At 44.8% G+C, this 14,660-nt stretch overlaps 1 protein-coding gene across 2 annotated transcripts in view; it reads right to left on the bottom strand.

Moving 5' to 3' along the window:
* Positions 1-14,660, bottom strand: part of LOC147462476 (uncharacterized) — a 181,723-nt gene that overhangs the window by 47,770 nt on the left and 119,293 nt on the right. For both annotated transcript variants that reach the window (XR_015189957.1, XM_086526300.1), the window contains exons 4-6: positions 3,592-3,708; positions 2,978-3,049; positions 2,401-2,466 (exon numbers count right to left, since the gene is read on the bottom strand). Coding sequence is in view for 1 of the 2 variants with exons in the window: in XM_086526300.1 (XP_086382426.1) it covers positions 2,401-2,466; positions 2,978-3,049; positions 3,592-3,708 (255 nt within the window). In the remaining variant the exon portion in view is untranslated. The remainder of the gene's footprint in view (positions 1-2,400; positions 2,467-2,977; positions 3,050-3,591; positions 3,709-14,660) is intronic.

The following is a 14,660-nucleotide window of genomic DNA, read 5'->3' on the forward strand; positions in this document are numbered from 1 at the left end:
TATGCCTCTGAATCTACCTGTCTCAATCCCAAGCTGGTGTGAAGATGTGCGAATCTGGCCTATGGCACATCGTAACCCATGAGATAGTTGTGTGTCCATGTAGCTGGGCCGTGTGACAAATCCATCTGTCGTGAGTTGGAGAAGATGCTCTCTATAGAAAGCCCTCTTCGTACCCAACTCCCGTGATGGCTCTATCCATGTCCTCTTGTTATCAAGCTGGATAAGATCCTGCCGAATGAGTCTAGTACTCTCCATCCGTGTAAGAGCCAAAGATGGTGCATCAAGAGAATACTGGAAAGGGGGCAGCCTGTCCATGCTGAAACCATGCCTCTGAAACCATGAGCTCATCTGTGCATACCAACATGATGTATCTCCTTGCAATGCCACCTGTCTGGATGACTCAAGAGCAAGCCTAGCATACCTGTCCCTGGTGGTGTCCCATAAGCTGTGTACAAATGATACTGATCTGGTGAGTGCCTCAACCTCCATAGGTGGGGCAGCCAGCTCCGCTCGTATGATGTCATGTGGAACTGAGGCCTTGGCTCTAATCAGCCTAGAAATCATAAGTATCAAGGGTCTCTCCATATTACTCCATCCACCACTGTCAACAGACGGTCCCCAAACCTGAACCCCATAGTGCATAACTAGAGCGACCCAAGTGTCGAAGGGCCAGAGCTTTGTTCGAGGTTCCTGGAACTGAACCTGCGAACAAATCCTCTCCAAACTGCCTAGGGCTGCATAGGCACAAGTCAATCTAGTGTCTGCTGCCCCTTTCAGTGTGAACCTCGGTCCACTAAAGACCACCCCAAGATATGTGTATGCATCAGTGTACTCCATACTGTCCTGCCCATATGTGAATGTAGGTGCTGATCTCCTAACCCACTGTGGCGTGGTATTAAATACCATGACCTTGGTTTTACCAAGGTTGACAGACAATCCACTATCCACTGCAAAACTATGCAATGCATCCAAATGTCTCTGCATACCCTCTGGTGAGTCTGATATCAACACGATATCGTCAGCATACAATAACAGAGGGATCCATGTCCCCGCAAGCTGAGCACCTCTATCTTCTCCTCTGTCAATATAATCAGAGACCTCATCAACATACATACCAAATAAAGTAGAGGACAATGGACATCCCTGTTTCACTCCGATAGTGGAGTGAACTATGTCAGATATCCCCTCTGATGTGCGTACATGACCCATCACTGAATTGTACAATGCCATAATCCCCCATATCAGCTCTGTGGGTACCCCCAATTCCATAAGTCGGCGCATCAATCTGGCCCTCGGTACTGTGTCAAAAGCTTTGCGGAAGTCTACAAAGCTGCAATAAATCCATCTACCATGTGCTCGACCCTCCTCAATGATAGTTCTAAGTGTAAAGACATGATCTAGTGTGGAGAAACCCCTCCTGAAACCAGCCTGCCCAGGTGCCCGTATGCCCATAATCTCTACCCAACTGATCAGCCTATGTTCAAGGATGGATGCATACAACCGTGCCAATGTGTGTCCTACCATGATAGTACGGTAATTCCCCGGCACTGTGGGGTCTCCTGTCTTGAAGATAGGTACAATAGTAGATAATCTCCAAGACTCAGGAAAGCCCTCACACATGACACGGTTGAATAACCGTGCAAGCATCTCTGCCAACAAATCCCCAGCATGTATAATGTGCTCTGCTACCAAACCCTCATGATCCTGTGCCCGTCTGGTGAGAGAGAGAGAGATCATTAAATGAAATATTTATTTATACCTACAAAAGGCCTAAAAGACGTATGATACTATAAAATTGCAACATTGTCATATGATCCAAATGTCCAATATAGAAAATACAAAAGACTAAATTAACAAATGCTAAAATGGGTCTATGAAACAAATCAATGTTCAACTGTCATATATATTCTCTGGTATCCAGAAAGTAAAATAAACAAAAGTGAAACTAACATTGAGTAGGGGGCCAACTGGAGTGAGCAAAAGCTATGGGAGAGTAAGGGTGGACGAGGATGGAGCTCTACTACTAGGAGCTCAAACGGATGTACAATCATGACATGCATAATTTAGCTAGCTCCATCCTGTCCTATAAACAGCATGTTGGAGCGGGTAGCACTAGGATGCAGTAGGCAATGTCGATAAGAGACCCACGCTGACCTAAAAGACAAATAAAACTGCGAGAAATGGCCAAAAGGTGCAAATAAAGATAAGGCACTAACTTGAACTGTAAGGATAGGATGGATGAGCTGTAGCTCTAGAGATCGACATACATCATAATAGAATAATGTCAATCACAGCAGAAGATAAAATGATGTGTGTGCCTGCGTGCAGATAGCATCTGTGCATGAGGTGCACCGTGCACATGCACACGTCTTTAAGAAATATGTGAAGGGATTGATTTACCAGACAAACTTCATCTCCTTTCTTCAGCAGCTTCTCTTGATTGAAACATTGAGTGAACTCTTTTAACTGCAAATAAAATTCCGGTTTCTTGAGTGTTAGATCAGCTTAGCTCCAACATTCAGGTATTGATCACAAAATCATGTAGCTGCTACTGCTTTGTCACACCCACACATAATCTTGCGCAATAGTTTCACTTTTGCAACTAGTTTGAGATCGCTTTTCATCAAGTCAACCATCAGAACAGGAGTGATCCAAGGACCAAATGCGTGGTCCATAAATTTCAAATCATACTAAGCAAAATCTGAAGGGCGGCTATCTAAAAAGTTTTCTAGTATCCAAGATTCATCCTTTTGTGAAAACAAATTACTAACTTGCTATCACTAAAACAAGGCTATCACTAAAAAAATTGACATCATCTCATCCACAAGCAATTTATTCAGACAAAGAAAACAGTTATCACATTTACACCATCTCACTTGACTGTAACTAAGACCATTAAAGAACATGGCAACCTTTGATTAACAGGCACAATAAAAGACAGGGATCTCGCTTCTTGAAGAGAGAAATTGTTACTTACTGCATCTTTCCCACGCCCCGCTTTACCGCCTTGAGCCTTGCGTACCCGTGGCAATAAAGAACGATCAAAACCCTAATCTCATAAGATCAGAAGTACCATTAGTAGCCTGGGTAAAATTTTGCCAGTTCTTTGGCTGTATTAGAAAGTTGGCCCAGCAATCGTTATCTATACCAATCATTATGAAGAACTTTAATGTAACCATCTCAGGAATAACCATCACTGTGACATAAAGGTTTCCACGAAGTATCAATCACCAATTCTAATCACCAAACATAGTTACTTGTCAGCATCAGACTAAATCTGCAGGTGTGGCACTTCCTTTCGTTTATATGAGCAGAAGTTTCACAACTTATAAGCCTCAGTAATAACCATCACTGTGACAAAGTTTTCCACAAAATATCAATCACCAATTCTGATCACCAAACATAGTTACTTGCCAGCATCAGACTAAATCTGCAGGTGTGGCACTTCCTTTCGTTTATATGAGCAGAAGCTTCACAACTTATAAGTCTTTATGGTAAACACTTCTGCTGTGCATTCAAACCTGAGTTGTACATACAGCAGAGAAGCAAATACAAAAATCTGAATACTAAGTATAATATTTCACACATTACCTTCGCGATATGATGACCTGCCACATCCTGATCCATGACAAGCAAAAGATTGCGAGGGGTTTGCATTGACAGCAACACTTGAAATCGAGCATCTCCACCACTAACCTTCCACAGTCCCTAAAAAAAAGGTTCGAATTCTCAACTTTGGGCACTCTAAGAGAAGGTGCAAGTAATGTCTGTACCCACATGACAAAGCTCCAACTCCCTAGGAGCATGCATACCCATGTGAGTTATAAAAGGCTTGTGCTTATTGCAGAAACAATGCAAGAAATGCTCACTGAAACAAAGCAACTATAGTCAGCTAATCACCAAGGTGACTACCCTTCCAAATTTGAAGGACCTGGCAAGCAGCAATTTCAAAATCTACACACAAAGACTGATATCATGCATACAAGAGCCTCTCGTTGCGCTAAAGGAGAGCACTTCTATAAAGATTTCAAGGAACGCTATGCGACCTTTAAGACCACATTTGTTTTGCGAAGGGTTGCACATCATGGATTGAGTTGGTAACTAGGATGCTAGGGGACTGTGTTGGATGCCCTACACTGAAAATACCCAACCAGTGTCTGTAATCAGGAACTGGTAGAACCTTTGCAAAAGTGATGCCAGACATGGATTATGTAAGCTGTAGAGCTTTCAGTTGACTTTACCAGCGTTGGGTCCTAAGTTTTGAAACAATGATGCCAGATATTAACAGCATTATTTGGGAAATTTGGTCAATGTGTGGCCGAACATGATTTTTCGTGTTGTTTTGTTTTAGGAGTCGGGTTTGGGCACTCTCGGCCGTTCCCCTCATACACCAAAAAAATGCAAAAGAACGACCAAGACTATGCACCCAGGCTCCTAGGGCAGACGCTTTTGTCACTAGTTTCCTCTGGACTGCGTGAGGTTTTGCTTCCCAAAGAGGCCAAGATTATCTACACTCTTAGGGCAGTGCCCTCACAACACCAACCTCAACGGACGCCACCTGTGAGCCGACCCTTCCAAGCAGGCATGGCATTTCCTAGGGGGAAACTGTCGGGTTACAAGGGTAGTTTAGCGAGGTGAGCGATAAGTTACCTGGAGGAAAGCGAAGACCGACGCAAGTTCCGCAATACCTGGGCCTCTGAACGGAGGTACTTGGTCGTTGTCACGCCCAAAACTAGTCAGCGAGATGGGTCTCTCATCCCTTTGCACCTCCCAACCCCTTTGACGAGGTTGAACCTTCCGCGGAGGCAAGGCACTTGAGTGGCTCTTGTAGCTCATTTGGCTTCGCTTCGGGAGAATGACGTCATTTCCCTCGAAAGGGATCAAATTGTAAAAATAGAAGCATAGGAAGGAAGAAATTATCCTTCCATCCGCCTATGCAAAGCACTCAAGTACCCGGGTACAACCTCACTGACGAACTTGCCACATAGACGTGTCCTGCAACTCCGATCCTCGAGTGCAGATCACGATGTACCAAGAAGGGCAGCCCCTTCCCACAAGCCTCCCCACCAAGGAGGATAACGGTCTTTTCTTCAGGGTCCAACGACGGGTCGATATCGTTGAAGGTGGAGTTGAACCGGTTTAGCCAGCACCCCCTAGAATCATCAATTGCCGAGCAAGACACCAGCAAATGCAAAAGCGAACGACCCTCTAACTAAGAGCATAGTGAGAAAATACTGTGTCCGCGCCTCCAACTATCCGCCAGTTTGAGTCCGCCTACTCTCGCGAGAGCTAGTGCTCCTATCCACGCATTTGTTCATAGCCGGCCGTCTTATAGGGCTCCAACCCTAGGCACAAATGCCTCTCGTCCCACTTGTCCCATGCGTGGTAGCGAACTCAGGTAAAGTCAGCCGCAGGGATATATTTATTCATCCAATTCTGAGTTCTGGTCATCGAAGTCCACTTCTTGTACGGTTGGTTCTTGGGCTTCTTGTTTACCAAGGAGCCTATCCAGGTGGATGAAACCGAGCGGTACTTGTGAAAAGCCCTTGCTCGTTGTCCCCCAAAGAATACAGGTACAGGTGGGATGTTGGAGAGTTGCCGTCCCTATAGAGGTCGACCTTGCTCCCTTACCGAGTAACATTCGCATCCCGGTGGCGACGAAACGCTGCAGAGAGTGAAGGGCACGCTGATCGTGGGCCCCCATAATTTCCGCACCATAACAAATCACTGGGTACACGCACGCCTTGAAAACAATTAGTCGAGACCAGTTGGGGATGGCTCGGTTTGCCAGTAGATGTTGGCATGCGAATAGGCTTTTCCTACCTTTGTCCGCTCGCTCCTTGACAATGCGTTCAATGGAGAAGGTCGAGTCTACATCGATGCCAAGGTACTTGTACGTTTCACCTACTACAACCATCTCGGCCCCCAGAAGAAAGATCCTCATAGAGAGGTCCTGCAGGTCTCCGTGGAACACCGTGACCATGCACTTGTCAATTCCAAAGGTCATCCCCTAGGTCTTGGCCCATTCGCTTACCTTGAACAGGCTAGTTTGTAGGCTTTCAAGAGAGTCAGCAAGCAGAACCAGATCATCGGCAAAAAGGAGTCCCTTAATTCTCTTGATGAAGTTAAGTATTTCCAGGCCCCATGTTTCCCCATTTGCATCCAAAATATCATTTATATATATTTTAAAGAGGCAGGGCGATCCCGGGTAACCTTGGCGGACTCCCCGCTACACCGGAATCGAATCTGACAACTGCTCCATGTGTCTAATAGAGGTGGACTTATAGAGTGCTTGGAAAAGTCTAAGCGCTCGACCTTGCACACCAGCCGCAGCGAGCTTCAGTAACAACACCTCGTGCGGTACTATGTCGTATGCCTTCTTGAAATCAATGTAGGCCGCATAGGTCAGTTTCCCTTCCTTATGACGGAGTTTCATCATCCCCTTCGGACATGCAACTTGCTCTATGCATTCCTCCTTGGCACCGAATCCTGCTTGGCCGGGATTGAAGAAGTTTCTCTTTTCAAGTATCTTAGTGATCCGCCTAATCATGACCCTGGTGAGGATTTTTATGGTGACCGAGATTAGAGTGATCCTAGCGCCGGCCGGAATATCTCCTGTGTCATAAATACCCTTGATCATGTACAAGTAAGCCTTCCACGATCCATTCGCAACCCCTTGTCTTTCACAAGCAGCTTAAAGAATTCGAGTGGTAACCCATCTCCACCAGCTGCCTTGTGCCTCTTCAATCACCGACAGGCATCCCGTACTTTGTACCAGTTCAGCCAGAACATGATAGTCCTCTAGCTCCAGTCGGAAGTGGCCCCAAACTTGTGGATGGGCACAATAGTGGGCATAATCCACCTCCACTCATAGCCCCTCTACCAATGCTCCATTCAATATGTGTGCAATGAAAGGGGCAAGAGTGTCGGTAATAAAAAGGGCAAGAGTGCCCGCTTCATAGATAAGATGCTCACTGTTCATGCATACATTATAAGACATTTGCCCGCTGCAGGCAGACTATGGCCTCGCTCCACCATCACTATGGTGAAGAAAGTGGATGTGGTTGGGTCTTGCTCTAGTGGCTTTGGTATCGGTGGCTGTCTAGACTCATGGTAGAGTCTCTCTACATAATAGTGCCATCCCTTTGGATCCTCGATGAAGCCTATCCTCGATGAAGCAACTAGGCGAGGTTTTGGTGAGCAAGTGCCTTGCTATGGCTACAACTCTACTCGTGAGTAGGAGATATAGCTCGAACCCTGAGCCCCCTTGAATTCTTTCTTTTTACGAGATCATTTAGCATCCTTTTTTTGAGAAAAAATGGGGCATATTCCCTATTGTATAACATAAAATTTGAGTCTTGACCATCAGTCAATACACAACAAATATAAAAAAAACCATGAAAAATATACAATGACATCATAGGGATAAAATACCCATACAATAATAGGATACAATCATAAAAAATTGTGTAGAACGAGTGAAGCGTACACAAAAGCTCTGTCCACCTCTAGCAGTGTAGCAAAACCTTGTAGTCCATTGCCGAATTCCAAAAACAATCTCAAGTATCAATTAGGGCTCTTATCTCTCAGCAGGTCCAGCTCTCTCCCAATGCAGCTATGAATGGAGACATCTGTATGGCTCTCTGCGCATATCAGAATACCATCTGTTCAAGGGTATAGTCCCAAAGGGTGCAATGCCTCCCACGTGTGTGCTGAAGGAAACTGCTGACGGCTAAAATGTGTAAGATGGAAGATAGTTGGGTGGTAAGTGTCTCCAGTGGCATTAAGGGGTCAAACCGATAGACGCCCTCATAAATAACATTGAGAAAAACATCATGAAGATCCTGTCTGATATATATAGTAGCATAGGTTGTACCTATAAATCGCATATAGGTAAATGGTGCACAAGAAAAAGAGAGTGAGACGTAGGAATCTTAGCACCTATATATGACTGTGGGATGGTGGACGTGTGCCTCTCTAGATCAGATCCCCATGACAATTGTCTAATGGAATGTGCAGGCACTTGGAAAAACCCCCTCTTCGCAACATCCAGGCAGAGTGACAAGAACTACAATAATGCCTGGTTGGAGGATGCATTGATTTCTTTATGATTCGGGAGTATAACTTATGGGAGACCCATATTTTGCGATGTGGCCAGTTCCTCGGTAGTTGGTTTGAGACATTTTGTTCCACAGCATTTGATAACATAGGTTGTGTGCAACTCTTACATACTACAAGTGGCATGCCATTGTGAATAGAGGAGTTACTGTGCCTACAAGGGCTCATTCACTCACATTGCAATTTTATGGGGAGACTTGATTTACTTAAACTAATGATGTAACCACACAGTACGGAGCAGAATATATAACCGGCCTATACAACGTAGAGGGCGGTACTATTTCAATTACGTGTTAACTTTACACAGAGCACTGAGAAGGGAAGAGAACACAGTTGCGTCCAGCGACTAGAATGTCACTGCGCACACGAGACCGACACCATGTAGGCCCCAAAGACTGGCGCCCCTTTCGGTATTTCTTTATTCAAATTAAGGTAGACGATCCGACCACTTAGCACAAGCTTTCACAAAGCTGTCCAAACCTGGCGAGGGCTGAAAACGCAGGTTTTCGACCGGATTTCGACAGCATAATGGCGCAAAAACCTCTGTAGGTCAAAAACACCTGTCTAGGACGGATTCCCTCGATATCTGGAAGCTTTCTGGTGAGCTGTCACAGAAATTCAATGGGCTGTAATTCTCTGTTTTTCACTGCCGGGAGCCCAAAAGCCTGTACACGCATCCCAAGGCTCTCACGAGGCTCCCCCGATGTTCCCTTGCAGTTTAGGTGCGAAACCCTAAACCTGCAGAAAAACACAGTAGGCTGTAATTCCCTGTTTCGGATCGTTTTTAGCGGAGCGAACACGCCTACGCGTGTCCCAAGGGCTCCCGCACGCAATGGGACAGTTCCCCTATGAATTGGACGAGTTTTCACGCGAGAAAACTCTCCAAACTCGCAATCTTTCGTGATGGAACTGTGCGTACCTGTGGGGGATTAGCAATTAGCTAATCTGGTTCCTATTCAGAAGGCTCTTGCCTTGGCAAACGCGCATAAACCCCCAGAACTGTACATAGGTCAAATGAGAAGCCCACTAGTGGGGCATAACATACTGTACGTAGGGGAGAAAGAGAGCAGTATGTAGCGTGCGGGGCATCACTCCCGTCACCATACTGTGCATAGAGGGCAAGGTAAGCATTTCATAGCTTCTGTACCTGCTACAATCCACCTGAGGCTGAAAATGGCGCCCCCTTTGTTGATATGCAGCTCGTTTTTGCCTCCCGGAGTGGCAGAATCGCTCACAGGCTGACAAGTCGCCCAGTTTTCGAGTTTGGGCTTTCCCTGCTAAAAATATCTCAACTGGTGCGTCAGTTGACCTAGCAGCAGAGCAATAAAATGTTCCCCTTGTCATTCCAGAGCTAATGACGCGAACACATTTTCTGGTCAAAAATAGCAGTTCCCTAAATTTTAGGAGATGCTTCCATGGCGTCCCTATCGGTCTCCTGACCATCATTGAAGAATACCATTTGACCACCATCTACAATGTGGGTTAATTTATTGGCCCCTTTCAACTTATAAAGTTGCAGTGACTTGACGAGTGGCCCAAATTCCAGTTTGGCGCACACGAGCTTCCATACTCATCAGAATTCAGTGGTAAACTGGCCCGGGCAGTCCCTGTCTGACCGACCTAGATCCCCGATGTGAGAAACCCATTTGGCTGCAGCCGTTTCACACTGGCCATGCAATGTCCACTTGCACCTTTTCAAGGGTTTTGGGACAAACAAGTAAAAATAAAATAAATATATCTAATACTTATTTACGGAAGGCAACAGGAAAAATACACCTCCTGGTGACACACCCCACCCTTGAAATACTGCAAGCGACCTCGCTTGCATGCCAATAATACATGCAGATATCTCCTGATATCACATATATTCTATGATGGGAATCCAAGATATACATGCTTCCGGAAATGTAGCGTTGGACGATTAAACAATCCCACCAACCTGGCTATGACACATATATCAAGCATAGAAGTCTTCTAGTGTACTCTTGAGCACAAACTTCTCTAGCTAAATTCTGTATGGAAAGAGTAGATACAATTGCTTAACTACTCTCTTGAGCATCATGAACCATGCTCTTGCCTTGCTCCAAAAAGGTTGCATCAAGTCACTGTGGGTTCCATTTGAAAGGCTTCAAGATACAATTGCAATAGCTGAGGTGAATCAAGCAATTCAGACTCTTCCATCCATTTGGCATCTAATGATGGATAGTTCTTGAACTTCACCAAATAGCGTCTTGCAACTTTTCCTCTAACCTTTCTTTCTTTATGTGCCAATATCTGTTCAGGAACAAGGATTTCATCCAATTCTTCCACTTCGGGTTGTTCCTCATCAAGCATATTCTCTGGCACATCACCAACAAAGGGCCTTAGAAGGCTGACATGAAAAGCATTATGTATTTTCCAGCCTTCTGGTAGCTTTACCCTGTAAGCTGCATCGCTGATCTTTTCTGAAATCTGAAAAGGACCATAATATCGCATACTGAGCTTAGGAAACAAGCGTTCCTTGCCTTTCCTTTTCCTTCACCTGGCATTTTCAAAGCGCAAAAGTACCCAATCACCAAGTGAAAATACAAGTTCACGACGGTGACGATCAGCAGCTTTCTTTTGCTTAGCCTGAGTCTTCTCAAGAGCAATCTTTATCTTCCTGTATGTTTCATCCATATCTTACACATACTTGTCTGCCTCAAATATCTTGTCCTTAGTCTGCAAAATGGGTGGGACTTTCTTTCCTCCTTCCACTATCTCAAATGGTGCCTTACCTGTTGATGTATGCACACTGTTATTGTAAATATATTCAACCAATGGGAGATGGTGTTTCCAAGTTGCCTTGTGCTCTGAGACATAACATTTGAGTAGGTCCAAGACAGTAGAATTTGCCTCTTCTGACTGTCCATCAGTTTGCGGATGAAACGAAGAAGAGAACTTTAGCGTAGTGCCCATGTTCTCAAACAATGCCTTCCAGAAAAGACTCGTCATACGTGGATCCCTGTCACTGACAATTGACTGAGGCATCTCGTGATATTTAAAGATATTGCTCATGAATATCTTGACCATGTGTTCTGGCTTTATCTTCTTCCTCACAGGAATGAAATGGGCCTGCTTACTGAACCTACAAATGATAGTCCAAATCCCATCATTGCCTGTTTGCGTCCTTGGAAGATCAAAGATAAAGTCCATTGCTATGCTTTCCCATGGCCTATCAGGGATCGGCAATGGCTGCAACAATCCTGGTTGCTTTTGTCTGTCAAATTTGACTTTTTGGCATACTAACCATGATCTTACAAATGTGTCAACATCTTGACGCAAAGCTGGCCAATAGAAGAATGCCTCAACCCCTTTCACTGTCGCATCAATTCCACGATGCCCAGCATAAGGTGGAGCATGACTTTCCATCAAAATCTTTGGCCGTAACTGTTTAGTAACGCATAACTTTCCATGCATCATGAGAAAGTATTTCTTAAGCATATAGTGCTCATGATGTTGCCCATCAACAAGCTGGTCATAGATCCTTGCAAAATCTGAATCTTCAACATATTGTGTCTTCATTTCGTCTAGTTCACAATGGTACGGAATTGACACTGCTGAAATTTGGGGCTTTCGTGACAACGCATCAGCCACCACGTTCTTTTTCCCTTGCACATGCACAATCTGAAAATGGAACATTGACAAGATGTTTGCCCATCGCATGTGCTTCTAAGACAACTTCGTCTATGTAAGAAAATATCGCAAGGTTTGATGATCCGTTTGGACAACAAAATCAGCCCCTAGCAAATAGTGTTTCCAACTAGTGAGAGCATGAATTACTGCCAGCAATTCTTTCTCATAGACTTGCAAGTTCCTTTCAGTCTTCAAAAGAATTCTGCTCTCGTATGCGACTACTCGGCCATTCTGCATCAGAACTGCACCAAGACTATGGCCACACGCATCACATTGAACCACAAAAGGTTTAAAAAGATCTGGCAAAATAATTACCGGATCTGAAGTCAGCTTCTCTTTCAAGTGTTTGAACGCTAAAATTTCCTTGGCTGTCCACTTGAAAGTAACTCCTTTTCCTTGCACTGCATGGAGTGGAGAAGCAATCTCAGCAAAATTTCGGATGAACCTCCTGTAGTAGGAACATAAGCCTAGAAAGCTTCGAATGTCATGTACGGACTTCAAGTCTGGCCATGACCTAATTGCTTTCACTTTAGCGGGATCCATGCGTACCCCATCCTTTGAAACAATGTGCCCAAGGAAGTGAATTTCTTGCAAAAAGAACTCACTTTTCTTCGCATTGATGACTAGGCTATTCTTGCGTAGCTCATTGAAAACTGCGGTCAAGTGATCCCTATGCTCCTCTTCAGACTTTGACTAGACAATCATGTCATCAGAGAAGGTACCCACGAAGTTTCTATGTGGTCTAAAAATTATGTCCATCGTTCTATTAAATGTGGCAGGAGCATTTGTGAGACCAAATGGCATGACAAGAAACTCATAGAGACCAAATGTTGTCCTAAACGCAGTCTTATGGACATCTTCTGGTCTAATGCGTATCTGATGATACCCGCTCTTTAGGTCTATTCTTGTAAACAATGACGCTCCCTCAAGCCGATCAAGAATGTCATCTATCCTCGGTATGGCAACCTGTTCTTGATAGTATTCTTATTCAAGGCGCGATAGTCAATGCGCAAGCGCCATGAACCATCCTTCTTCTGCACTAAGAGTACAGGCGAACAAAAAGGGGATGAACTGGGCTGAATCAGCCCCTTCTCTAAAAGCTCGTTGACCTGACCCATAATGTCTTTCTGCTGGGCTACACTAACCCTGTATGGTGGTCTATTCGGTGGACTAGAACCTGGCACAAGATCTATTGTATGATCCTCAGGTCTCTCAGGAGGTAACTCCCCTGGCAAAGAGTCCGAAAAACAATCACTGAAACCACTCAAAAAAGTTAACCTGTCTTTATCTAAGGTAGACAAATTAGATACAACTTGAGGTACTTCTTTTGCAAAGATCAAGTACGTAGAAAGATGATTCTTTATTACAGATAAAAGAGCAGAAGCAGAAACAATTGGAACAGACTCGCCTTTAAGCTTTACATCAAGGACATGAGTCTTTCCTCTATGTACAAGGGTAATCTTTTTGTTGTAAGTATCCACCATAGCATGCAACATGTAACACCATGGGATACCCAATAACACATCACAGCCCTCAAGCGGCATAATATGAAATTCTTCCGCATCCACATAGCTCTGAATGTGCAGACGAAGCTTTCCCAGAATGGGAGTAACAGGCTCTGAATGTCCTGGGCATGCCAAACCTGCTTCGCCTGTCATACCCATCTCCTCTGCACGAATGCCCAACTTTGATGCCAATTCTGGTGATATGAAATTTGCACGGGCTCCTGGATCAAAGAAAACCAGCACTATCTGGTCTCTAACTTTGCCCCAAGCTCTGCACAGCTCCGTGGCATTTGTGTTTGGCTGATCTCCAACAAAATCTGGAACAAGTCCTGCACTCGGCTTTGGCTTCTTCCCTTTATGGTCTGACTTGTCATCCTTATCATGTGACTTCTTCTGTGGGCACTCATTTGCAAAGTGTCCTTCCTCTTCACAAATGTAGCATTTCTTGGCCTCCCTAAGAGCTTTCCTTTCTTCAAAAGTTTTGCCAGAAAAATGCCTTTTTTGTCCTTGTCCTCGTCCCGAAGAAGACTTAGACTGCTTCTTGGACGTATCACCTTCTTCAGTGGAGGGCTTCTTTGTGGGAGGCTCAGAAGGCTTTGCTGCAACATTGCCCTTGGCTGAAAACTGTTTGCCCTGGGGCCCTTTCTTGTGGCTATTAAATCCATCGGAATCTCCCTTCGACAGATTGCTGGCCACTCTTGCATTCTCTATCAATTGAAACATATTCATGACAGTAGTCTTTGTGCAGTAGTCCCTGATTTTCTTGGGCAATCCGCAACAGTACTTCTCAATTTGTTCTGACAAAGGCACAAACCTGTAAGAGGTGGCTGGCAACAGTGCGGCCCAAAACCGTTTATTGTACTCTTCCAGAGCCGCACACTGTTTAGCATTCAACTCGTGCCATTCCGTCATTACATCCACTTCAAAAGTGTTTGTCAACCATGCACGCACAAAAAGTTGTTTGAATTGGACCCACGTTGTTGGGGCTTGACCCTGGTTCAACAATGCGGTCCACCATTGGAGCGCATTCCCTTTCAAGAAAGTGGCAGCCTTGCGTACCTTTGAAGATTCCGTGAAGTTGCCTCCAGCATAAGCTGCATCGAACTGCTGTATGAAGGTCAAAGCCTTTAATTGGTCCTCAGTTCCTCTGCAAGTTTCAAACTTCACTCCCTGCCCACCTTCCTTATAATCCTTAGGCTGACTCAAAGGAGCCACATTATCATAAAGAGGTGCCTGTAACAGTGGTGCTCCATAAGTGTTCATTCCAGCAGTCGCATCAACTGTTTTCCCTGTCATATCTGCATTTTGTACGTATGGCTGTGAAAAACCAGCCATACCAAATTGTGTTCCAGGCACTCGAAACTGACCATAGGCACCCTGAAA

Source organism: Adiantum capillus-veneris, chromosome 2, assembly GCF_014529385.1.
Source record: "Adiantum capillus-veneris isolate H3 chromosome 2, ASM1452938v2, whole genome shotgun sequence".
Taxonomy (NCBI): domain Eukaryota; kingdom Viridiplantae; phylum Streptophyta; class Polypodiopsida; order Polypodiales; family Pteridaceae; genus Adiantum; species Adiantum capillus-veneris.